This window comes from Epinephelus moara, chromosome 8 (assembly GCF_006386435.1).
Source record: "Epinephelus moara isolate mb chromosome 8, YSFRI_EMoa_1.0, whole genome shotgun sequence".
NCBI classification, from domain to species: domain Eukaryota; kingdom Metazoa; phylum Chordata; class Actinopteri; order Perciformes; family Serranidae; genus Epinephelus; species Epinephelus moara.
The window spans coordinates 32,313,512-32,338,164 of NC_065513.1; the positions used below are offsets into that span (position 1 = coordinate 32,313,512).

The 24,653-nt window shown below is 42.0% G+C and overlaps 1 protein-coding gene across 2 annotated transcripts in view; it reads right to left on the minus strand.

Annotated features, from left to right (window-relative positions):
- Positions 1-2,923: 2,923 nt before the first annotated feature.
- The window catches only part of slc20a2 (solute carrier family 20 member 2), a 63,949-nt gene continuing 42,219 nt past the window's right edge, over positions 2,924-24,653 (minus strand). Inside the window, exons 5-11 of one of the 2 annotated variants that reach the window (XM_050051748.1) lie at positions 22,817-22,913; positions 22,458-22,577; positions 20,078-20,311; positions 18,168-18,804; positions 17,754-17,939; positions 12,647-12,731; positions 2,924-9,003 (exon numbers count right to left, since the gene is read on the minus strand). In XM_050051748.1, the coding sequence (XP_049907705.1) occupies positions 8,839-9,003; positions 12,647-12,731; positions 17,754-17,939; positions 18,168-18,804; positions 20,078-20,311; positions 22,458-22,577; positions 22,817-22,913 (1,524 nt within the window). In that variant the 3' untranslated portion in view covers positions 2,924-8,838. Of the gene's footprint in view, positions 9,004-12,646; positions 12,732-13,385; positions 13,471-17,753; positions 17,940-18,167; positions 18,805-20,077; positions 20,312-22,457; positions 22,578-22,816; positions 22,914-24,653 lie in introns of both variants that reach the window. The other variant, XM_050051747.1, reaches the window with a different exon arrangement.

Here is a 24,653-nt window from a genome sequence, read left to right on the forward strand (position 1 = left end):
AGCATAATGCATTACAGTTCAGCAGCACCACAAACTGCAGCCTCCAAACTGATCACACACTTAAAATATATACTGTCACTATGAAAATGTAGTTTAAAATGTCACAGTCTGACTGGTTGTGTGTCTTTACACCCATGTAGATGGGAAACTAAAGGTATTTCCATGAATCAATGCAATGGAAAACAAATTTGTGATTTGCACAGCAGATATGTACAGTATATTGTAGCAGAAAAAAAATATGCTATTTAATTTCAGCTAGACTTTGAAAACATGCTGGAGGATAGATTTCAAATTAAGAGACCTGCTTTCAGCAACATGCAGATTCTCCCTCCATGAGAAAAATCTGTCTCAAATGGTTGTGAATGTCACTCAGAAACAAGGAGGTTGGTATAATTACATTTGCTACATGCTGCAAATTACTGAATGTTAAAGTTAAAAACCTCAGGATGGCTTTAAGTGGACGTTCTGTTGTCAATTAGGTTGCACACAAGAGCCACAAATAAAGAAATCAAGCTGAAGAAATACCTTTCACAAAGCATGAACAACATCCCTGTTAAGTGAAACACTGCAACCCCCCCGTGGCTTCAGGGAGCTTATGGTTTCCATTTCTTGTTCTTGGTTACTGATTTGACCAACGTGAAATGGAAACCATTATCCCATTGAACATAAATGGTGTCACTTGCTGTGTGCCAGCATCAAACCAGCATTTTTCAGGGTCACTGTAGAGACTTCTTAAATTAAAGCCAGCACAGACAGCCACAGCGCTGGGAACTTAAAAGTGCAATGTGTGCCAAGTCACTGAATTATCATCTGAGCCCCAAAACCCTAAATAACAGCGGCCTGAAAAGATCTGGCACGTTCATTCAGTCTTTAAAGAGGTCGGTTGCTGTAGGAAACCAAATGCATGCAAAGTAGGGGGGAAATGAGCAGAGACACAACCACAACACTTAATGTATTGGGGCACAGCAGTGTATAGTTACACACAGATATATAGCTGCAAAACAAAAACTCAATATTGGATGTACACAGTGAATATTTAAAAAAGAAGACTGCTTGTTTCTTGTTAAACTAAAGGAATATTTCACTGTATCATGAAGAATGGGATAGTTTATAAACATTTAGCCATTGACTATGGTCTTGAGAAAGTGGGATTTCATCACATCAGTCAAACCAGCATGAGACATTGGGGTAACAAGGCATTTCTGTACATACCAGTCTCCAACACAGTGCAGCACCAGCACTTCAAGTACTAATTTACATACGTTAATATCTTAATAGCATCCCTCTTGACTACATATCTGCCATGCAGCCTTTAAGATATTGAAATGCTCCCCCATATGTTAAAAAAGAAGATTAAAACAAAGGAGGAACACTGGCAGTTCCTGGCAAACTGCATGACACACACATCCTGATACCTTTGTCATTGTATACAGTGGCGTATGGTAGTTAAAACAGGGTGTCTACAGATATAACTGAGTTAAATTAAAGACTTTTTAAGACCATCTTATATGAAATTTAAGACGAAATCTGCAATGGAAACACACATTATGTGTGTGTTATGTGTAAGTACTCTTTCCAAGTTAACACACTGATGTCAGTTCAAAATGAACAGTACAGAAAAATGACAACAATTGGGTGAGTGTAAGTTTAATGTGTTTAATATTAAAAGAAAACAAAATTGTCATTGGGTCTGTCAGGCTTGGGAAATTTTTGCGGTAATGTGACTGAAAATATTTAAGATTCATTGAATCTGAATTTAAGACAATTTAGGACTTTTTAAGGCCTTACATGAATAAAACTTCATTTTAAGGACCTGTAGACACCCTGTACGATGGGCCCCAGTGCATGCTATCGGGCACATATCGTCTCATCACATGATCAGAGACCTGACACTGGAAGGCATCAACATACATATTACCCAGCAGTCATTATTACATATCTGTATATGACAAAGCAAATAAGAAATAAGGGAAATTATTAATTTAATCTCACATTTTTGATAGTTTATTTATAGTTAAAGAATAAGCATATAATTTTGTTATGGATGTCATTGACTGTATGTTGATAAAAAAGCTAGATTTTTATCATCTTGTTTATCTTGAAGCAGTGATACTCAGCTTATGGCCTGCGGACCAAATATGGCCCACGATAAGGTGCTGGGAGGCCAGTCAGTCTTTTTTTTAATTCATGATGAAAATGAATTGATTGACACTAAGAATTTTTGGTTGAATTTTTAATGTAAATAAGGAGCCAGGGTGCATAAAAAGCATCAGATAGAGGGGAGGGGAGGATCTGTATGTCCTGAGTACACCTGACCTGTGTGGGGTTGCTGTGACTGCATTTGCCCTTTGGCAAAGATGAGTAGGGACAGCAAAGATCAAAAGATTTTAAGGTATTATATACCGGAAACTTCAATGAGTAGCTTGGGCTATTATTTGCTTAAATCACTGAACTCAACAGGCTTATATTCAGGACAGGTGTCTCTATATATATCGGACAGGCCTTTAATTTCTTTTAGGCAAAACTGTTGCTCATTGAAGTTGAGAAATACAATCAAATCGTTTATTTGAATCAGTATGTATAAAATATGCATAAAAATTAGGCTTATGTGTTAGGGCACTTGTTTTACCCAGCATACCTCCTGTTGCTATGCAGAAGAGGCCTTTGGGCAATGCAAGTTGGGTTTCTGTGCTTTAAAGGATGTAATAAAGCAGTAAAAGCATCATGTCTTCAACTCACACACATCTTTCTTAAAAATAAGACACAACTCAGTGGAGTTTAGGTATTCTTTGTAATTTTAATTCCCATAATTTAGTTTAAATGCAGACATTTCTTTCACTAAAATATTAAATAAAACATTACAGTACGATATATGCAAATCAGAAGAGCTTTAAGATTTTTGTAGAAGCAGGCTACAGTTTCTTTTGATTTTTTTTTTATTCATTTATTTATTTATTTATCATTTTATATTTTTTTAAACTTTTGAAGGACTGGACAGTTAAATAGCAGTTAAACAGTAAAAAGACAACACAGAGCTGTTTAAAGCCTGCAGGCCAGCCAAGGAGCACATTCTATTACACAACAGACCAGAAAACTAGAGACAGCACGCCACATCCAGATGAAGGTCTGAACTGATGCCCCTCCACCTGTGTGTGTGAGAGGTGGCGCTTGGTTCCGTACATACAGGAGAGGGCGCTATTACACCAGGGCAGGTGGAGCTACACGACCACAGAGTGACAGCGATGTAGTTGCACCTTCACAAGAGACAGCTTGTATTGCACATTCAGGGAGAAAGAAATGGCACCTTTCTGTTTCCCTACTTTTTCTCTACGGAGAGGTCACGAGACGGTTTGAATGCGGTAGAAGCACAGTAACTCCCTCAATGGCAATCACACCATTGGTCAATGGATACTGGTCAGCTGAAACGGACTGGTCTAACATGCTGTCCCTCTCTATAGGGAGGAAAAGTGTCAGACTGCGCCATCTAGTGGCTGCGCTCATACATAACCCCTTATTTATTTAGATTACATTACTTTTACTGGCACAGTTACTGGAATTATTGGCTTTTGGGATACAATATTAACTAAAAATGTATCAATAAATTTTCCTTTTTATCTATAATTGAGAATATAATGAGGTCTGCTCATTTAAAAAGGCCCTGTAAAACTTATTTTCTCAATCACAGTCTTACTATGAGCAATTGTGTCCAAAATGAGTACACATTTTCTGCACGTTACAACAGATTTCATCACTTTACATGACAGATTAATGTGTTTTTGTGCTTTTCACACTGGTTTAAAGTGGTGATGTCACATATTTCCATGCACCAATCAGAAGCATTTGAATAAACACTTCAAATGTTAAAGCTCCCAAATTTTCATTTTAATTATAATTACTTAAAGTTATAAAGACATAAGTCAGATTTCAGGGCTTTAATACACAAATATCAATGCTACTTTAATATCTGCCGTGCAGCATTGGTTGCTTTATTAAAATTTGATGAGACATTCTGAGCCGTCACTATCAGATATGTTTAACGCTGTCACCAGAAGACCATTCTCACTTTCCCTCCCTATCTTGAGCAGTGCATCCCTTTTGGCCTATCAGGACTGAGAATGCATGGAAAAACAAAAAAATGAGAGTGTGAGTTACACGAGGGCGGCCCTGCAGAGCACGGTGACGCAGCACGACCATGATGTCTGAAGCGTGCTGGCTGACCTCAGTCCAGTTCACCTCATAATCCAACATGAGGAGAGTGGGTTCAGACTCATGTGATTGCTCACTTAACTTTCATCAGCGTCTTTTGTCCATATTCTAAATTAAATATAATTTTAATCATAATAAACACATTTGGATTTATTGGCATTCAACAACAAGGTTTAAACTGTGCACTTGTGGCTAAGACTCATGGGAGCTGTAGTTTTTCTCCACCAAGGAGGTTTTTGGTTCAGTTTGTCTGTTTGGCAGGATTACAGCAAAACTACTAACCCAAATTTTATGAAACTTGGTGGAAGGGTGTCGCATGGGCCAAGAAAGAGCCCATTAAAATTTGGAGTGGATTCACAAATTATTTTCACTTTGGTTTACACTGCAAGAAAGGGAATCTGGCCTTGGAATAAATGCCATATATCTTAAAATCCAGTAGATGGTTTAGAATATGAACAAAGAAAGAAGCCACTTTTTTTTAACTTTCCTGTTCAGTTTAGCTTATTGCCCTCTGTAAAACAATAAAATGTGCATTTTATATTAAAGTTAGCTAAACTGGCTCGCTTTGAAGACAACAGGGACTCATCTGATCTTCTACAGGCTGTAGATGTTTTGGGAAACAAGGCTCAACCTCTTTTCCGAGACTTTAAAATTCATTTCCTCCATCTTTGCTGTACCACAGTACAAAGAGCATTTGAACACACCGGCCCTGCGCAGCCCCCTGTGTAACACACACCCTGCGGAAGAATGAAAGGGAATGAGCTTCAAGAGTGGTTACCTGCCAAAACAAGGAAACAAAAGTCCTCATAGTCCAGTTATCAGTTACCAAGTTTTAAGATTTAAAGTTTCTCTGCTACAGAGATATTTTGCTTCTAGATTTTCGCCTCCAGTGAGCAGTCGTCCTGGTTTTAGCAAGATGCCGTCCTGCTCTCACAGCTCATGATCGAAAGCAGTAGGGAAACAAAATTACAAAGTGTTTTACATCTAAAATTCAAAAATAAAAATGGTAATTTAAAAATCTGATCTATTGGCAACCGACACATCAATCTACATGTTAGAAGAACACACTGGGCTTACAGGAAGTGTGGCACATGGCACCAGTGAGGCGAGACACTCTTGTCATAAGTTTCTCAGTATCACAGAGATCTTAGAACAGCTAGTCCCTGTTTTCCAGTTTCCCATCGACCCCCACAGTGTGTCCTCCAAAGTGTCTGGAAGCTCACCCAGGTTAAAACTAAGATATGGTAGAAAAATATATAGTCTTGATGAAATTTCTCTAAGTCATTCTCTTCATTACTGAATTGCACCCATACATGTAGTGTTAACGCATTGTAGTAGCAGTGTAAAGTGACAGGGATCATGATTAGCACTACTGCTACGACAAAAAACAAGTCACCGCGCGCACACTTGCTCTCGCTCTCGTTCTCTCTCTCTAGACACTTCAGGTTTTTTTTTTACTTGCACTTAAAAATTCATGGTTAATATTTTGTCTTTCATTGGCATCATTAGGCAACAGTTATTTTTTTTCTCTACAATATGGTTACGATGTAAACACCACAGTACTTAATTATTTTACTGTATCTGCACAAAGTAAAACACAATGTTACAAGGCAAGTGGCTACTTAAGCATAGATTTGTTCATGAGAAAACAAAAAAATGAAATTAGGAAACACACCACAAGAACAAGAAAACAAAACAAAAACCTTGCAACACCTGGCATCGAGTTTGTTCAAATAAAAAAAGCTTTGTTCATCTACAGGTCGGCTGACCCTGTTAAAAAGCTGGTGATGATCAGTACTATCCCCGCCCCCGATACCATCTCGTTCGAACATCATGATCCTAAGACAGAAGTCTTGTGATATTTTGCTGACATGAGCGACCTCGAAGCCTCCAACTGGGCTCCGATTCCACCCTCAACTTGACCCTATGATATCTACCTAACCTTCAGCACTTATTGAAACACAGGTGATCAATAGACTAAATGCTTCTACACTTCAAACAACAACCAGCCCATTTTTTTTGAGGAGCTACACGTGTGGCCGGGGTTGAATCCCCCCGTCGTTCCACCTCTGCATAACTGGCTGAGTTATAATACAACATGTTCTGATATGACACATAATCGCCGTCTGACTCGACAAGGCTGACCAGGGGTGTGAGACCGAGGCTCAGGGCTACAGACACAGATGGACCCTGGACTAAGACTTGTAATCCGAGCGGCGAAACAGGGCGGGAGATCTGAAATGACCCGAACGTGGACAGTGTAGAGGTCTGTCATTGGCAGGGAGCCTTCAATATGAGGAAACGACTCCAGTAGCTGAGCTCTTTATATGAAAACAAAGGCAAACGGATGAAGATATGTGAACGTTTCATGGGACTTTATGAGTGTGTTTTTGTCTCTGTTCAGTTTAGTGTTTTGGCTTCTGCTGCACATTAACCTCCTCATACTCTCGGGCCTTGTTCAGACTGCCGGCCAAAATCATTTAGTTTAAAATTGCATCCAGATTGATTTAAGGAAGTGTGGTCAGCAACAAACCACATGAATGTGACTTCTGCAAATCTGATCCGAAACTCATTTGAAGGTGGTTTGCAATGCTATTCCACTTGGATTTCTACAGATGCATCTCAGTCGGGACACTGTGGATGCTCGGATCGGATTTCAAAGTGTCTCTAAACGCAACACAGGATGACAACATCAAATCCAGAGTGAGGCGCTGGGCTAAGTTCAACACAAGGAGCAACAGTCAGTGGACAGACATCGATATTAACTGTTTAGAGGGCGAATTGATAGACCTCCACTTCTCATGCTTCCATGTTGGACAGCCGCATCATCAGGGTTGCTGTGTAGCTCCTGATGCCTACATCATTACCACAGCAACCAGTGCAGATAGATTGGTGATGTCTGGACACAAAAATCTGATCAGATGACTTGCAAAGTGCGGACAGTTAGTGTCAAGATCTAAATTGAGAAACGAATCTGATTTGCCTGCAGTCTGAGCGTGGCCTAAATCTCTTAAATGTCGCCATCTGAATTAGGGCCGGGCAATATATTGATATTATATTGATATCGTGATATGAGACTAGATATCGGCTTAGATTTTGGATATCGTAATATCTTAAGTGTTGTCTTTTCCTTTGTTTTAAAGGCTGCATTACAGACTATTCTAGCTGTTCTATAATTTAGATCCACATTACTGATGATTATTATATTTTGTGAAAGCACCGATGGTCAACTCTACAATAAATCGCAATATCAATATAGAGGTATCTGGTCAAAAAATATTGTGATATTTGATTTTCTCCGTATCGCCCAGCCCTAATTTAAAGTATTTTCTCAAGGGGGAAACCTTTAACTTAAAAACTACTGAAAAATACTGTTGAATTCACTGATCCGATAAAATCCTTAAGACTCTGTTTCCTCTGTTGAGAACGGGTCCATTACTTTAAATCTAAATACTGTTTTCTGATCAATATACTTCTGCCAACCTCCCAAAACAGCAGCTTGTCACGTATGTGTGTTCTTAGTGTGTGTGTGTATGTGTGTGTACTGGGATGAACCACACTTTATATTATGACATCATGAAGAGGTTAAGAGCCCCCCCTCCCTTACTATGTTAAAAACAACCCATGACCCCCCCTCCCACCCCCCCGAACTCTTTAAGGACAGTATTTACAGTACAAATTACAGTATATTACATCATTAAAAAATATGAGATCCATCTCTAAAAACATACAGGAGCTCTTGACAAAAATCAACTCTTTAGCAAATCAGGTTTCTGTGGTATCATGTGGACGATAAAAAAAAAAAGCAGAGTGACAGTCCCACCACCCCTCTCTGAGGCGTCCTTTCTGTTTGGCCCTAGTTGTACCTGGCTAGCATGTTAAAGGTGACATGATGGATGGGTTGGTTTACCACACGCACATCTTTTCTTCTTTTTTTTTTTGTAACTTTAAAGCAAGCCGCAATACAACAAATCACACTCAATCCAATACAACAATATGTACAGGGTTTTTTTCTGGCATTTTGGAACAATATTAATGAGCACTTGACAGACGTTGCTGCCTGAGACTGGAGGCAGAACGATCAAGTTTTACTGCAGTTTAGGTGTGCAGGATTAACCGTTTGATTTTTAGTCGTGTGCTGTCTTTTATTTTTTTTTAAGTCATGATTTTTTAATTTTTTTTTATGAAGAGACAGGAAATGGCCGCCACTGTTTCTCAAACAAACATAATTCTTGTTAAGAGTTACTGGAAATCTCCTTATTATTGTCATATGTACAGCAGATTGAATGGTACGGTGAACACGTTGGTTACACGCCTTCTTATGCACCCCAAAAAAAGAGAATAAATAAAAACCGATCAGAAACTCAAATGAGTCAAAAAAAGATCTCTGGACTACGGAGCCAGGCAGCATATGAACCAACCCTCCTCACATCCACAGTACAACCAAGTCCATCTGTAACCTCTGCAGCTTCATCTCTTCCACGTCACCCTTTCTCCCTCTTCATTTCCTTTCATCTGCACCCCTGACACTCGAGCTATGATTTTTACCCAAGTTTCCCTCTCTCTCTCTTTCTTTCTTTCTTTCTCTGACTCTCTCCTCCTCCTCTTGTTCTCCCTCCCAGCCGTGCGCCCTCAGACGTAGGGCAGGATGCCGTAGACGAACAGGGCCATGATGGCGGCGCTGAACAGGCCAGCCACGGGCACTGTGACGAACCACGCCAGGAAGATGTTCCTGAAGAGGCGCCAGTCCACCGCCTTCTGGGAGCGGATCCAACCAACAGCCACGACTGAGCCCACCTGGAGGCCGCAGCCAGGGAGGGAGAAAGAAAACAATCAGCAGCAGCAGAGAACAAAATGTTTAAAGTTGGCAGAGTCAAAGAGGCTGTGAGGAGCTGCAGGTTGTTCAGGCTTTTCTTGTGCTGAACATTTCAGATGATGTCAGCTTGTTTTTACAGGCATCTGTGTTCCTGCCTACTTCTTATTTAAACTGAATGTTTAGCCATAGTATTTGACAGGTGTGTGAACTTATGTTTGTTGCCTGGCTTTGCCACAGAGAGTATTTTTTTTACAAACTTAAAGGGTACCTTTGGTATTTTCAATCTGGACCCTAATTTCACATATTTTTGCGGTTAGGTGACATTTGGGAATTGGGATTTTGAAACTGGTCCATTATTGAGTGACAGGGTTGCAACTGGCAGTGGGAAACACTTGGGGCATTTGTGCACCGTCAATTTACATCCATTTAAAGTGCTTGTTTGTGTCACTGACAGGCTCAGATAAATATTCTAAGTGTCTGACAACATCATGGAAAGGATCCCAACAAAATAAAACTCACAAAAACCACCTTGGTTTGTCTCTTCAATTACCAAGGCACAAAGGCACGAAAGTAGCGCCCAGCCCCCGACCTTGTATTTTCCAGGTGGTTAAAGGTGTGGCATTTGTACGGCCCCTAATTTCCAGGGCTGGTACCTGCAGTTATTCCACAGGGTAGTTAATAACATGTCAGGCAGGAAATCCAAAGTGTGACATTTGCCTATCATTCGTCAACTACAAACATGACGTATCATCTGAAACACGGAAGTAGCTACATGCCCATTAGCCACTTAGCACAATCATTACTGCTTTGCCGACAGCGTCATNCAGGCGACTAGTCGACTAATGGCCATAAATGACGACTATTTGTTGACTAGGAAAATTCTTAGTCGGGAGCAGCCCTAGTTGAAATAAACTCTTAATTCACTCAGTTTGATGAAAATATGCTAAAATTACACACTAAAATTACTATTTATTTATCTAAATGGAGCCTGGTGGGTTTGGTGATGGCATTTTTGGGCTGTTTCTGGTCGAACAAAAAGGATCTTACTCTTTAACAAAAAGGCCAGCCTCTGTAGGAATTCTCTCCATAATGTTTTCAGACACCTGTAATAACAATGTGAGCCTGTCAGTGGCAAAAACAAGCACTTCTAGTGGACGTACACTGCATTGCAGACTGTTTTTCCACTGCCGTCTGCAGCGCCCACCTCAATACTGGACCAATTTCCAAAGTTGTTGCTCCTATTAGTCACTTTGACACAAAATTATGGGAAAATAGGGTCAAAATAAAAAATACAGAACTTACCCTTTAATTAAAAGTATGGAAATTATATTATCAGCAAATGTATTTAAAGTATCAAAAAAAATACACAATTTCATATATTTTTAGGACTCTAATCTATAGGAATGTATATCTTGTGATGATAACACTTGAGTAAATGTACTTAGTTACATTCCCCCACTGATTATAGTTGAGCAGGTCAAAAAGATCTACATGTCAAGTACAAAAATATCTGAACAGAAAAGCCTGTAAACAACCGTCAGCTCCTCAAGAACAGCTCGGTCCAAAATGTCCAAAGTGTTAGTCAGAGCAAGCCTTTATAAAATTACTACGACCTAAATTTAGTTCTTGGTTGTTGATGTCTGAAATCAGCAGTTCTGGTGAATAAGTATTTTTTGTTATTTTTTTTTAGCTAATTTCATAATTTCTGCTGATGTCAGACATCCACAATCGAACTCTTCTCTCACCTTCTTTCAAGTCTTTAAATCCAAGTAGTACTGAATGAGAATTAATTTTGGAGAAGACACATTTCAGACAGCTCAGTGTGCTGGAGTGGCATGTGCAGTGACTGGTTCCAGCTCTGTTTGTGACGCTGCAGGTGGGCGGGAGTTAGACTGTGCCTGCTCTTATACGGCCAGGGAAACACGAGACGCCTTCTGTCACACTCACGACTAAATGTGGAAGGTCAACAGAGACCAGTGTCGTTTGTGGTCGATAATTCAGTCTTACTCAAAGTTACACTGGTGCCAGGCTGCACAAAAATATCTTTAGGGAAGGAAATGATGTAGGTTGACTGTCTTTTTCTTCATTTGGATAATTAGCATTATTCTAAAAGCCTGTGAGGAGCAATACCTTAACTTTGTGATCAAGATGTCTGTTTAAAGCCTATTGTAGTATTTCAGGCATGCAGCAGCAAAGCCTGAACTCAGCATGACCTCCATGTTTGTGCTGCTGACTGCCTGTAGAGCTCTTGAAACAATGAGTCACTGCACATAATCTCACCAGGGCTGGGCATCAATTCAGTTTGATCTGCACAGAAGTAAAGGAGCCAAGTAACATAAAAGAAAACAGATGAACTGAATGGATGCCCGTCACTGCTCAGACACACTCACACTCTCTCTGGGAGATGTTTACAGATGTTGTCGGCTACTTTCCGAAAACTTCAACGCCACTTTAAACTGACCTTTAATTAATTAGTTTATCTTTAAAATTCTGATTTCGTCCGACAACATCTGCGCATCTGCCCGACGCAGTCACTAAATCAAATCACCACCACAACAATATACCTCTAACCATCAGTAGATTTAGCTTTTGTGGCATAACAGGTAATTATTCAAGGTTTTAGGGAAGCGAATAGGGTATGTGGAGGTGAGAAGTGAAGATAGGGCACGGGTGATGAGGATGTTGTTTAGATAAATTGATCACCAGCAATTAAATACCAGTTTTGAGTCTTGTGCAGTTTCCCTTCAGCAGACTGGTTTTAAAATATTAATCTAATGTTTAAACATGATGCAGCTATTATGTAGTTAAATTGTATCCCTCGTTTTGACCTGTGTCACCATGTGTAACTTTCCCTCTTCCAATACAAGCTACCAATTTGAAGGTGTCCGTTAGATATGTGGCTACAGCTAGCAGCCAGTTAGCTTAGCATAGAGACTGTAAATAGGGGAAAGGGGTTACAAAATGTGCCTCCAAGCACCTTTACACCTCACTAATTGACAGCTTGTTTAATCCGTACAAAAACTGAAGTGTAAAAATGATTTCACGGGGGGTTATGTGCCACACAATTTCATGGCTGAGAGCAGTAACTTCCTCAGGTCTCCACTGGTTGCCTGGAAACTGCTCAGACCCAATAAAGAGTCCGGCACATAACATCCCCGAAAGGATGTTTTTAGCAATCTTTTTGTATGGATTAACCAAATGACAGAGCTCAAGGTTGGTCTTAATGGAAATTCTGTTCCATCAAAAAAGGAATCTGACTACAGAAAAATGTCATACTTCAAATCTAATTAGGAAAAAAATGTGAAAAATTTGGCTACATGAAAAAAGGGGAAAGAAATAGAAAACAAAAATCTCAGAATGCTACATCCTTGGGAATCTCTCTGCTTTCAAAAATACAGTTCAACAGTTTTAAACTTGTGATATGCTGCTCTGTATCTAATAAGCTTGCATCAAATTAAAATTTTTCATACACACGTCTTTTTAGGAAAAACCTTGAGGGTTTGCCGACTGGAGGAAAACTGCAGGAGAGGTCAAAACAGCAACTTCGGGAGTTGTGATTGGCTTTGGCAATTGACAGCTACAGGTGAAGCCATGAAGTGGCTTCACTACCAATGACACCAATACCTTGCAGTGGGTGGAGCTTATTGGGATGCCCACATTTGATGCAACAAGCACTGTTAGCGCACTCATTACTTCAATGCAAAATCCGCTGTGAAGACAGATGAGTGGAGAGACACAGAGAAAGATGGAGAGGGAGAGGTAAAAAAGTGGAAAACAAGTGTGGCAGGTGGGGTCGGGGGAGGAGGAGGCTGGTGGTGGGGGGAGGGGACGGGGCAGGGTGGGGGGAGTCTGCTTGCAGCCAAGCACAGGAGGGTGGAGGACCCACACACCAAACCATGCCAGTGCTGAGAGGGCAAAATGGAAGAGAGATGGTGGAAATGAAACAGAGCATGAGACCCCATGTTGATGGGGAGGGGTTGGGGCTGGAGGGGTCCGTCGTGTCTTCCAATGTGCCTGGATCCAATGTTCCTGAAAAGAAACAGGGGAGAGGGGCTGCACACGGCTACCTGGGGCTGTCCGCAGCGGGCTGGGCACGGCTCAGATTGTTTGATTGTCTTTTGATGCAGTGAAAGGAATCTGAACTTTGCTCACACAACCAGGGAACAGCCATTGACTCAGATTGTCTGTCATAAATATGGTCATAAACGAGATTATCTGATTGCAAGACTATTTGATTTGGACTAAAGTGGTGTGTGTGTGTGTGTTTCCAACCCGAAGCCCTGGGTGGCAGTGTGAGCTCCCTGTCCCCTGGAAATGCCTGTGGGGGAGTTGAGAGGCCAGCTGGAGGCCCACTCAGTCATACCTTGCAGTGCGTGGTACTGACAGGGATTCCGATATTGGAAGCAAACACGACTGTGAGTGCAGAAGCCAGTTCAATAGTGAATCCACTGTGGAGGAGGGAGGGAGGGGAGAGGAGGAGGGGGAGGGAACAAAGAGACATCCTTCATTGTAATGTCTGGGATGTGCTGCTGATGGCACGGTCCACGTTAACAGAAATACCACAGTTAGGACATTCAACAGCTCTTTAAAGTACCCTCAACACACACACACAGGAAGCAAAGTATACAGTAATCACACTCTTATCTCTCTCTGAAACACACACACACACACACACACACACACACACACACACACACACACAAAAAGACAGCATTTCTATCAGGTCCTAAGTATGGTTACATGTGTTGCACAGTTGTGTGTGTTTCTGCCTTGTGCTGACTAGGAGACACTTCATCTGACGCCATGCTCTGTTTCCAGAACATAATTCGCACTTTGATACCAGACGCACTAGAAGAGAAAATTATTTTTTAGACATCTAACCCCACCATCCCATCACACAAACATTTGCCCACTCCCTTGGGATGTTAAGTTAAAGATTGTAGTTGAGTTATTAAGACAGAACAAGAGAGAAAAATGAAGAGAAACTGAATGAGAAAGCAACTTGACACTGAATAACTAGCTGCTGCTTCTTTAATTGAAATTACGTGCTAAATAAAAAAAATACAGCAGCAAATGAAACTATCAGCGACACTGAGGTAAGGTTCTGGGCACAGACACTGTTCAGACTTAATCAGTCATGAACAGCGAGGGCCAATAACTTTCACAGCAGTGTTCTGACGATTTGTCTTGAGCCAATCTTGAACGTCACTTGAACCCATCTGTAAGAGGCCGTTTGTCCTCACTGCGTGTGAAAAAATAATTAAGACTGGTGCATGATGTCCTGGCGGGCTGGAAGGTTCAAGACGGTGACCAGGGGATTGCAAAGTTGGTTTAAATCTGGCTGGGGACATATGTTGCATCTCTCTCTCTCTCTATTCATTTCCTGCCAGCTCTCCACTGAATACTCTTGAGCAAAGTCAGACAAAAATCATCAAAAATGTCACCAAGACCAAGTCATAACCGGACCAGAGTGTATCGAGACCAAGACAAGACCAAGATTTTGAGGAGTTGAGAGTAAGTCAAGGCCAAAGTGTGAGCCCAACACTGCGTGGCACACGATAAAATGTGGAACATGCAAACTATAGGCACTTTGCAAACTGATCTGACAGATCCACATTCCCATAGAAACACCTACAGAAACCAAATAAGGATTCCTCTTCACAAGTGTATCATGACAAAATGTCCTGATAAAATAATCAAAAGGCCTTGCAGGGGTGATTTTATATGTGGGAATCTTACTTTTATTATCTGTGAGGAGTGGAAATCAACTTAACCATCTCCTAATGCTCATTTTTCCACAGACTATTTAGTGATATCTCTTGAAATTAGTCCTTTTTGTCCGAGACCAAGACAAGACTGAATAAAAGTGCAGTCAACACTGAGACAAGACCTTCAATAAGTGGCCCTGAAATCGGTTTTGACTACTACACCGTCATCCGTGTATAACTTTGATCAGAAACTGTGAATGGGGCTTTTGATTTTCTAATTTTCCTACTGCGACAAGTCCAACTATCCTCTGTGAAAAAGGCCAGATCATCAGCAGATAGCAGTCTTTCTGAAGACAGGTCATATTTTGTCACCAGAGCAGAGCAGAGCAGACGCCACTCAATCCACCTCTAACTCCTACTGTAAACATTTGTGGAGCGGGCCAATTATATAAGTGTGCCACACGGGATGAGCTCATCACAAAGAGACGTGGCGAGGCCGGTTAGACCTGAGGCAGCGTGTCTCTGAGACAGTTCAACAGCAGCGCTGGCCAGAATGATGAAAATCCATATTTCAAGTTTAAAAACAGTTTCACTGCTGCGACACACTGAAGTGTTCAAGTGTCCTCTGCGCCTGCGAGAATATATGCTCAGCCACAGTGCTCTGACACACAACTCCACCTACACACCCACACAGACACACTCTGCTGTCCTTGCCCCCAAACAAACTTCTTTGTCAAACTGATGCATGGAAACAGACACTGGAGGAAAGAGAACCTTTAGAACAGTGAACCAGAGCAAATTTGTCTTTGAGTCCTGGCAAAAGCCTAAGCTGGTGATGGAAAGAGGGCGATTAAGAACGAAAAAAAGGAGGCACACAGCAAGAGAGAGGGGGCAAAAGAAGGAGAAATGAAGAATGAGGGAGAAATAATGAGAGCGAGAACAATCGCGGGGCTTTGGGGGGAAGAGAGGGAAAGATTTAGAAGTGAGACGGCGATAAAAAACAAGACATAAAAATGCAGTGAGGAGATGAAAATGTGAAGGAATGAAGGAAGGGAAAGAGTGAGGGCAAGGAGGAGAAGAAGAGGGTTAACCGCAAAAATAGAGATTTACAGGAGGGCAATAGAGAAAGAAGGAGGAGGACGGAGGGGGAAAAAGAAAAGTGAAAAAGAAGGAGTCAGGCTGGCGTCCCTCCCTGCGGTTGGAGAAGAGAGGCCAGGGTTCCCACTGTGGCTTTGCCCCTCCCTCACCCTTCCTGCTCTACTTCTCTTCATCCAGTATGCCAAACAACTTCCTGTTACCCTGTGTGATGTTCCTGCCAGGCAACAGAGTACACACACACACACACACACAAAACTGGCTGGAACAATTAGACCTTAATATACGTGCACGCACACATACAGTACATTCACCACATAACGACCTGCAGGCACAAAGCCGAGCTTTCTCCAGCTGACATGATACACACAAACATCCCTAAAGTATGCACGCACACACATTCTTCAGCTAGCGCGTGGGAGGACAAGGGACAGCAAGAGAAAGATACAGAAAGAGAGAGATCGATCTCAAGGACAGAGGAGCAGCGGTAGTTAAGGATGCGTGATGTCCGCTGCTTAGGTTGTGGGACGAAGTGTACCCTCAGGCTTTATGTGCTGTGGTCCAAAAGACTACTTATTTATTCATGTTTATTATGTAATGAGTCAAAGGGCAGAGGAGGAATGTAGAGTCTATCGCTCCTACTTCATTCTCTATGCAAAGGGCTATTAAAGAGAAAATTAATGCAGATGATTTATGCACAGAGCAGTAGAGAATTAGTTCTGGAGAAGTTTAAGTTCAAGTATGACTGTGTGACTGCTGTCTAAATTATATTATTCAATTCAGAGATTGTGATATATTGATTATTAAAGGAACAGTGTGCAGGATATAGTGGCATCTAGTGGTGAGCATTGCAGATTGCAACCAGCTAAAACTTCTTCCAGTTAGAATTCCCTCAGTGTTCATTGCTCGGGAGGTTTTTACCACGAGCCAAATTATCCGCAGAGGTTTCCTCCTCTCAAAAACAATCAGACCAGGTGATTAAAACCAATAAAAACACTGAATAAAGCAGTTTAACGTTACAAATCTGTGCGATGTCTGTCGCGCCAATCTATGCGACAGTGTTGGAGAAACAGATGTGCCGCTAGCTCAGCACCCGCTAAAGTGTGCTCACTTTTTTTCTGATCCTGACATTCAGGGGGGGTTTTTACCGGGAGTTGAATTATCCGCTGCTAAATTCGACGTGAAAACACACGCATCTAAAGCCATCATTTGGTTTATGCGTTCTGACTGATTCTCATTTTCAGGTGATTATACACTAAAGAAAATGCAATTATATCCCCCCTAAATCCTACACACTGGACCTTTAAATAGATTAACACAGGTTTTCCCCATAGATGTAAAAACAGGAGAGAAAATATCCTTTCAAAAAAGTCTGCCCTGTGGTTGAGAAATATTATAATTCACATTTATGCTTTTCCAGGTGCAGCTGTCAGAGAAAACCCAAGTGCAACACTGCAATCACAGTAAAATGTGTTTTGCCTGCAGCTGCAGCTCTATTTGGGAAGTCGACAGTGGTTAATCAGTGCACGCTGGAGACAAACACCCTTGATTAGTCAGATAAATTTACTGTACCTGTAGACAGGGAGCATTCGAGGCAACAGAGCAGGTGCTTTAAATGTGACTGTGCTGCCTTGGGTTGATGCATTTAACTGCCAGCATCGTGTGGATTCATCAATGTCAGTTCAATAATGTGTTCAATAACATTTAACAGCCTTATTTACGACATTGTGTGTGCACATCAACACTTACCAGGACAGCTGTTGAACTGGGCGGACCTGTGTGTCAGCATGCCGAGGCTTTTTGGAACAAGACGGAAAGTTCACCTCCGCCTATCTCTCATCAGAAATTTTCTTTTTCACTCATTTTTATATATACAGACACAGACACACACACCCTTCTACCCACTCTCCCATTGGGGGCTTTCTCACCTTGAGGGGGTGATGGGAGTCAGGTCTTTGCCCATGGTCTGGATGACACGGCGGCCCCACACCCACAGACCGGCGCAGATGCCTAAACCACCGTAAAACAGCAGCCAGATGGGAGTGGCAGCGTCCTGCATCACACCGCCCTGGTCGTAAATCATCCACAGCGCCACCAGGGGCCCGATGGCATTACTGCGAAGGTGAGAAAACAGATTATGGCCTCAGGCAGCTCTTCAAGTATTTATGCTCGGCTGAACATCGAGGACAAAATGATGTAGCAGAAAAAAGCTGGTGCAGAAAAATTACCTGCGTGTAATCTAATCAGACAAAAAGCTTCAGGAATAGCAAAATATATGATCAATAATATGACAAGTGTCTTTATGGGATGTTGCGTGTTCTGTGAGCAGCAGGAGGCAGCACCTGACATCGTTGCCTCCGTGGGCGAAGGAGCCGAAGCAGGCGGTGAGGATCTGTAGGAAGTGGAAGAGCAAGAACACCTCAGGCTTATCCTTCTCCTCATGGTCCTCCTCGGCCAAGTCGTCCAGAGGCATCGGAGCTGGAGCCCCTTCTTCTTCCACCCCCTCCAGCTCTGTGGCCAGCTTCATCTCCACCCCACCTTCCTCTGCCTCGATCTCAGCCTCCGCCACAGCGTTACAGTACGACGAGTAGCTGTCATAGCGTACCCTCTTCTTGGAGTAGGACACACTGTTGCTCCTGCCGCCTCCCTCTCCTACCAGCTTTTCACTGTCATCGCGCGACTCTGTGCGCATGAGCGGCTGGACGGGCATGCCACATATGGCTGCTGTGTAGCAGGTGTAGCTGTTGTTGCGCCGCAGCAGGCGATAATTGTTGTCTGGCGGGCCGGCGTTGGAGCCGGAGCGATCGCTGTCATCCATGCGGCCCAGGTGGATTTTGTGAAGCAGGTCTTTGTACAGGCCTGAGTCCTTGTGCACTGTGTGGTACACCTGGCCATCGCTGCGCATGTGGCCGTCGAAGCTGAAGCTGCCATTAGAGATGGGAGACTTGAGGCAGCCGTTGGTCATCGAGTGGGTCCGGCCTGAAGGAGAGCAGACGAAGAGGTGATGCACAGTGTTTATGACTTAAGGAGAAGCTGGATTTCTAAATTTGGCACTGTAAAGGGACACTTCTGTATTTTTCAGCCCTGATGTAGTGACCAAAGTGACTCATGGGCCACTGAAGTGTCTTTTAGTTTAACCAGAAACACCCAATACTGCCATCGTCAAACCCACCAGACTCCATTCTTACTCTTTATTAAAAAGGTTAATCTCTGTGCGGATCCTTTCCATAATGTTGTCAGACACTTAGAATAATAATATGATCCCGTCAGTGGCAAAACAAGCACTTTAATGGATGTAAACTGGCAGTGCACAATTCCTCTGAGTGGTTACACTGCAGCCTGTTTCACTGCTGCTGGCTGCAGCCCTCTCGCTCAATACTGGACCAATTTAAAAAATTGCTCCCATTAGTCACTTAGACACTAAAACATGGGAAAATAGGGTCCAGGTTGAAAAATACACAAGGTTCTCTTTCAGGCCAAGAGGGATCAATCAAGGAAAATATAAAAGAACGGTCATGACGACAGTGACGGCGTTGGAGGAGCCAGAGTTTGGTGTCAGTTCGAAGTCATTGGGGCAGGCACTGCAAATAACACTTTAAGCCACCATATATTTATCGTTTCAACTTTGAAAATCCTTCCACCAAAGTAAGTGTCACATTTCAAAATGTCAGTGAGCATCGTGTTGTGTGTGTGTTTTAATCTGTTGGAGGGATTTTTCAGTCAAAGTTGAAAGAACGGAGATATGATAGGATAAAGTGTGATTTGCAGTACCCGCCCAATTGACTGACACCAAACTCTGGCTGCTCGAACGCTGTCACTGTCATTATATTTTCCTTGAGATCAGTGAGGAACTAGACTTGCAGCCATTTTTAGAGGGTTCAGTTCATTCTTTTTTTTTTTCTTAGGCTAAAAATGTCCTTTTTTTGTACTGAAAATTTGAAACTAAATCTTTTTAACTCAATGATGGGTTAAGAATTAATTATTGGATTTTATTTGTAATTCAAAATTCTCTTGTAAAGTCACCAGACAGATCAGTCAGTTGTAAATAAAGAACTAGAATCAGGGTGGCTGCAGACATTTTGCAAATGAAGCATGTTATACTAGTGAAGAACTGTGCAACTTGTTTTTCATTGAATTACAACAAAAATGTTGTGCCACCTCATGCTCATTAAAGTCATTTCGATCACCATTAATGTTACAGTTTAGCTTAGTCCAAGTTTTCTTTCTAAAAATAATAATAATCCAAGTTTACCATACACCCTGCCATTTGGCAGGACGTTGCCTCCATTAGCCAGGCTGGTGAGCTCTCCGCTGGAGTCACGGGTGTTCCGATCACTGCTGCCCCCGGTGAGCGGCAACACGGCCTCATCTGTGCCCTTGGCCCCTGGTAGCTCTTTAAAGACGGGGCTCTCCTCCTCCTCTTCAGGTATCTTGTCCAGACTCTCGTCAGAGATCCTGGACAGAGCCTGCTCCTTCTTTAAACGACCTGGAGGACATCAAGTGAGTTTAGAGAGCATCCTGAAAAGTGCTAATCAGAAGAAAGACATCACAATTGTATTTACATGTTGGGCTTATATTTTCATGTGTCATTTACAGTATGATAGTGAAACATATAAAATTCAAATGCTGATAGAAAAAACTGAGGCTTTGCTGAAAAGTATCTGGGTGATTTCCAATTAGGGCAAGCTGATGAAATCTGGAGTTTCATAAGTAAATCACTCATTTGGCACAAAGATCAATTGTTTTCAATATTATTTTTTCATGCATGTTTTTGCTGAAACTGCATCGATCCTCTGCATTAATATCAAGTATAATCATAATAAGAAAAAGCCTGGTTTCAGGTCACAAACAGAAAACTATGCAGCAACATTCCACAAACACAATGAAAGCCATCAGCTGATCCAAACTAATCCCAGTGCTGACAGACCTGACGCCCCTCCGACTCCTCAAACCACCACCAGCCACAAAACAAACACATGAACTCAGTTATCGCCTGCCTCACCTTGCCGGATGCAGTAATATCCAGATTAGGACCGGTAACATCACCGATAAGCATGACAGGCATTCAGAGGTCATGACACGTTGAGCAACAGGTCAAGTCTGCCGCGCCCGTGTGCAGGGTCAGAGGAAATGTTTGAGAAACATTTCATCTATTTTAAGCCTTGATGTGGACGTTACCGCTTCAATAACAGCACTTTTTCATTTAGTTTGTGGTCGATAAATCCACAAAGACCGTGTAATATTATCCTTGTTTTATAATTTCATATCAGGATTAATCATGTCTATCAATTTGGGAATATGACAGGCATCTCTATCTATAAAGATTTAGTGGAGTAATGACGTCCTGGGCAGATAAGTCAAACTACTTCTGTGTGTATTGTAATCCAAACTTCTCTGTTCTTTCTTGTGACAGACAGTCCGGCTGCAAGTACATGGTGGTGCATGGGAGTCCCTGTGTGTGTGTGTGTGTGTGTATCCCACTGGCTAGCTAATCATCACCTCTCGGCGGGGCACTCATACTGATCACTCTGCCCCAACCCACGGTGGTGGAACGGCGTTGCAGAAGCCTAACGCCCACCCTCTAGTTGCCCCACCATTAACTCTGTCAGCACTGTTGCCACCATTAACACCATTAGCATGGTTAGCTGTTAGCCTCCAGCTACACCAGTCTCCATGTTGAGAACTGTTTGCAGACAACTTGAACCAGACTGGTGATGCAATCACTCCAGCCGCAATAAAGCAATCTGCTACTTAAGGCGAATGTTTTGCCAGGGGTGTAAAGTGAGAGACTAATGGCCCCTTCCCTTCTTTCTACCCCCCTACTTCCAGCCACCTTGCTCTGACCATACTCATCTTCAAACTCAGCCTTCATTTTGGTCTTAAGTTTTGTGACTGCATCTTGGTCGGGTGCAACAAAATCAGTCTACAGGGAGACAAACATATAAACACCTGGCTTCTGTGGTAGTTCCTGCTACAATAGATGTGTCCAAGACTACATTTTGCCGTGATGACACACACACACAGACTCACGAGGTAAAAACAATACCAGTCGTTGTGACGTTGTCGCAGCTTTGCATGTCTTACACAGCTTTGGCTTGCTGCAGTAAACAGAAGCTCTCATTTATCCTGCATGACATTAAGTTAAATTTAACAGACAGGCTGCTTTGCTTATGTCCACCACTCTCTCAGATATTCCACCAACTGCTCTTTCCACTGTTGTATTTAATGTGTCGTGTGTTTTAAAGCGCCGTCTGCTTCGCTGCAGGCCGATTTTCCCATTAGGGAAACAATTCCTAACGTTGATCTGAAAGCTTTCTACACTGCGGGCTATGATCTTAACCCCTTGCATCTGGCCAAATAGCCGTACGCCTAAAATAAATCTGAGTGTCTAAGGAAAGCAACTGCAGCACTACACAGAGTTCAGAGGGTTTCTTTAGTGGCTTTAGTGGCTCTGGCAGAGGCCAGCCAGAAAACACATCCGCTGGCATCGCTCGCTGGGTGTCAGAGCACAGAGTGTGCAAACGGAGGCTGAGGCTCTCTTGTAAGGCCCGGGTGAGAGTGTCAGGCTTTCACATGGCGTGAGAACGACTGGACACACACACAGACACATACACACACACGCAGATACCTACTTGCTATTTTCCTCCTCATCCAGGGACAGACGAATATCCAGACCAAAGCTGCACAGATCAGCGACTCAGCTAAAGTGATGAGGAAAATGGCCCACACTGGCAGCATCTCTAACCCGAGCACTGCAATTAATGAACACACACACACACGGGTATAAGAAAATAACATCTTGCAGGTAGTTTCCAAGTATTATAATCAACTTATACTCTTGTCACACCTTTGAAAGGAATTTGCAGCAAGCAAACGACATTGGCACGGTGAGCCGTTACGACTGACACGATAATTTGATCGTACATCGGTGTCAGACTGAATAAACTCACATAATAATCTCTTTTAGAAATAACTGCCCTGCAGCACTTACATGGGGCTCCAGTGTACAAGATGGAGAATGTGTTGATCCCAATGGTGGTGGCATAGAAGAGGGGCAGCGCTCGCAGGCCGTTGGGGACAGAGTCATCCTATGGAGCAAAAACACAGATGGATTTTTAGTACAGTTGTTAATGTGATGATGAAAGAGTTAAAGCTTATGCTTGACTGATGAGTCATTCTAACTGTTAATTAATCTTTAGTTTAATTTCATGGTGATATGATGTGCTCACATTGTGTCATTTGTTTTAGAAAATCCAAGTTAATTTCTAAAAAAAATAAATAAATTTTTACATGCGAATGTTTCAGTGCACACACCATACTGTCACATACATCCATATATATCGATAACGCTGATATGAAGCTGACCTTTAGCCTTTTCTATATAAAAAGTCATCAGTTTTATTATTTTACCCTGTTAGACATTTGTGTGAAGTTTGTCATAAGTAGCAAATTAATTCTTGAGTTATGGCCAAACACATATTTTGGGAGGTCACACTGACCTTTGAACTTCGACCACAAAATTCTAATAAGTTTATTCTTACGTCCAAGTGGCCGTTTGTGTTTAATTTAAAGAAATTCCCTGAAGGTGTTCTTGAGATATTGTGTCCACGAGAATGAGAGACAGATGCAAGGTCACACTGACTTTTGACCCTTGACCACAAGAATCTAATCAGTTCATCATCGAGTCCAAGTCAGCCTTTGTGCCAAATTTAAGAACATTCACTCAAGATGTTGAGATATCGCGTTTGCAAGGATGAGACAGACAAGGTCACAGTGACCTTGACCTTAGACCACAAAATTCTAATCCGTTTATTCTTAAGTCCAAGGCAGACTTTGCGGCAAATTTAAGAACATTCCCTCAAGATGTTCTTGAGATATCACGTTCACAAGAACGAGACAGACAAGGTCACCTTGACCTTTGAACACCATAAACTAATCAGTTCATTGCTGAGTCCAAGTGGACATTGGTGCCAAATTGGAAGACATTCCCTTGAGGCGTTCTGGAGATACAAGGATGGGACATACGTACAACCTGAAAATATAATGCCTCTGGCTATGGCTAGCGCTAGCATGGAGGAATAAACATGGCAAATATTCTCGAAACTTCAGCTTCTTAAATGTGAGGATTTGCTTTTTTGTCATATATGTATTAAAGTGAATCTGTTTGGGCTTCAGACTGATGTCAGATAAAAGCAGGGTATTTGAAGATGTTGCTTTTGGAACCTAAAATTTCCTTTTTTTCTGACATTTTACAGACAAAACAATTGAAAAAAGTTTAGGCAGATTAATCGATAATAAAATCAGTCATTACTTGCATCCTCATCAGTACTGGGACACAACTGTGCCGCTATTGTAATACAGATGTTGACTACATTTGTTGCCTGGTCCTTCAACTTTAAACTCTCTATTTCACGTCAAAGATGATCCAAATTATGTCATTCATTAACAAGTTCACTTCAGATCTCCCATGATTGTAAAACAGGACGGTAAAAGTGTTTCTGCGATTGATCACTGATCGGCCTTCTTACAGTGTTTATTGTGTTTTTGTTACTTATTGCTGACATCTAATAAAACCATAACTTCCAAATGAGGTCAGAAGTTCGGCTCAGGTCAGCTCAAAGGTGATGAAATCCACAACAGATTGTGATCAGGTTAAACTAGATATCCATCAATTCTTTTTACACAATACATGGTTTACTGTTACGAGGAGCTGATATGCAATATGACTGACCTGATGACACTATGATTCACCTGTAAAAAATTGATTTGTTTGTCCTTATATTACACCCTCCTATTGCTCAACCATAATCTTAAAAAGTAATTAATCT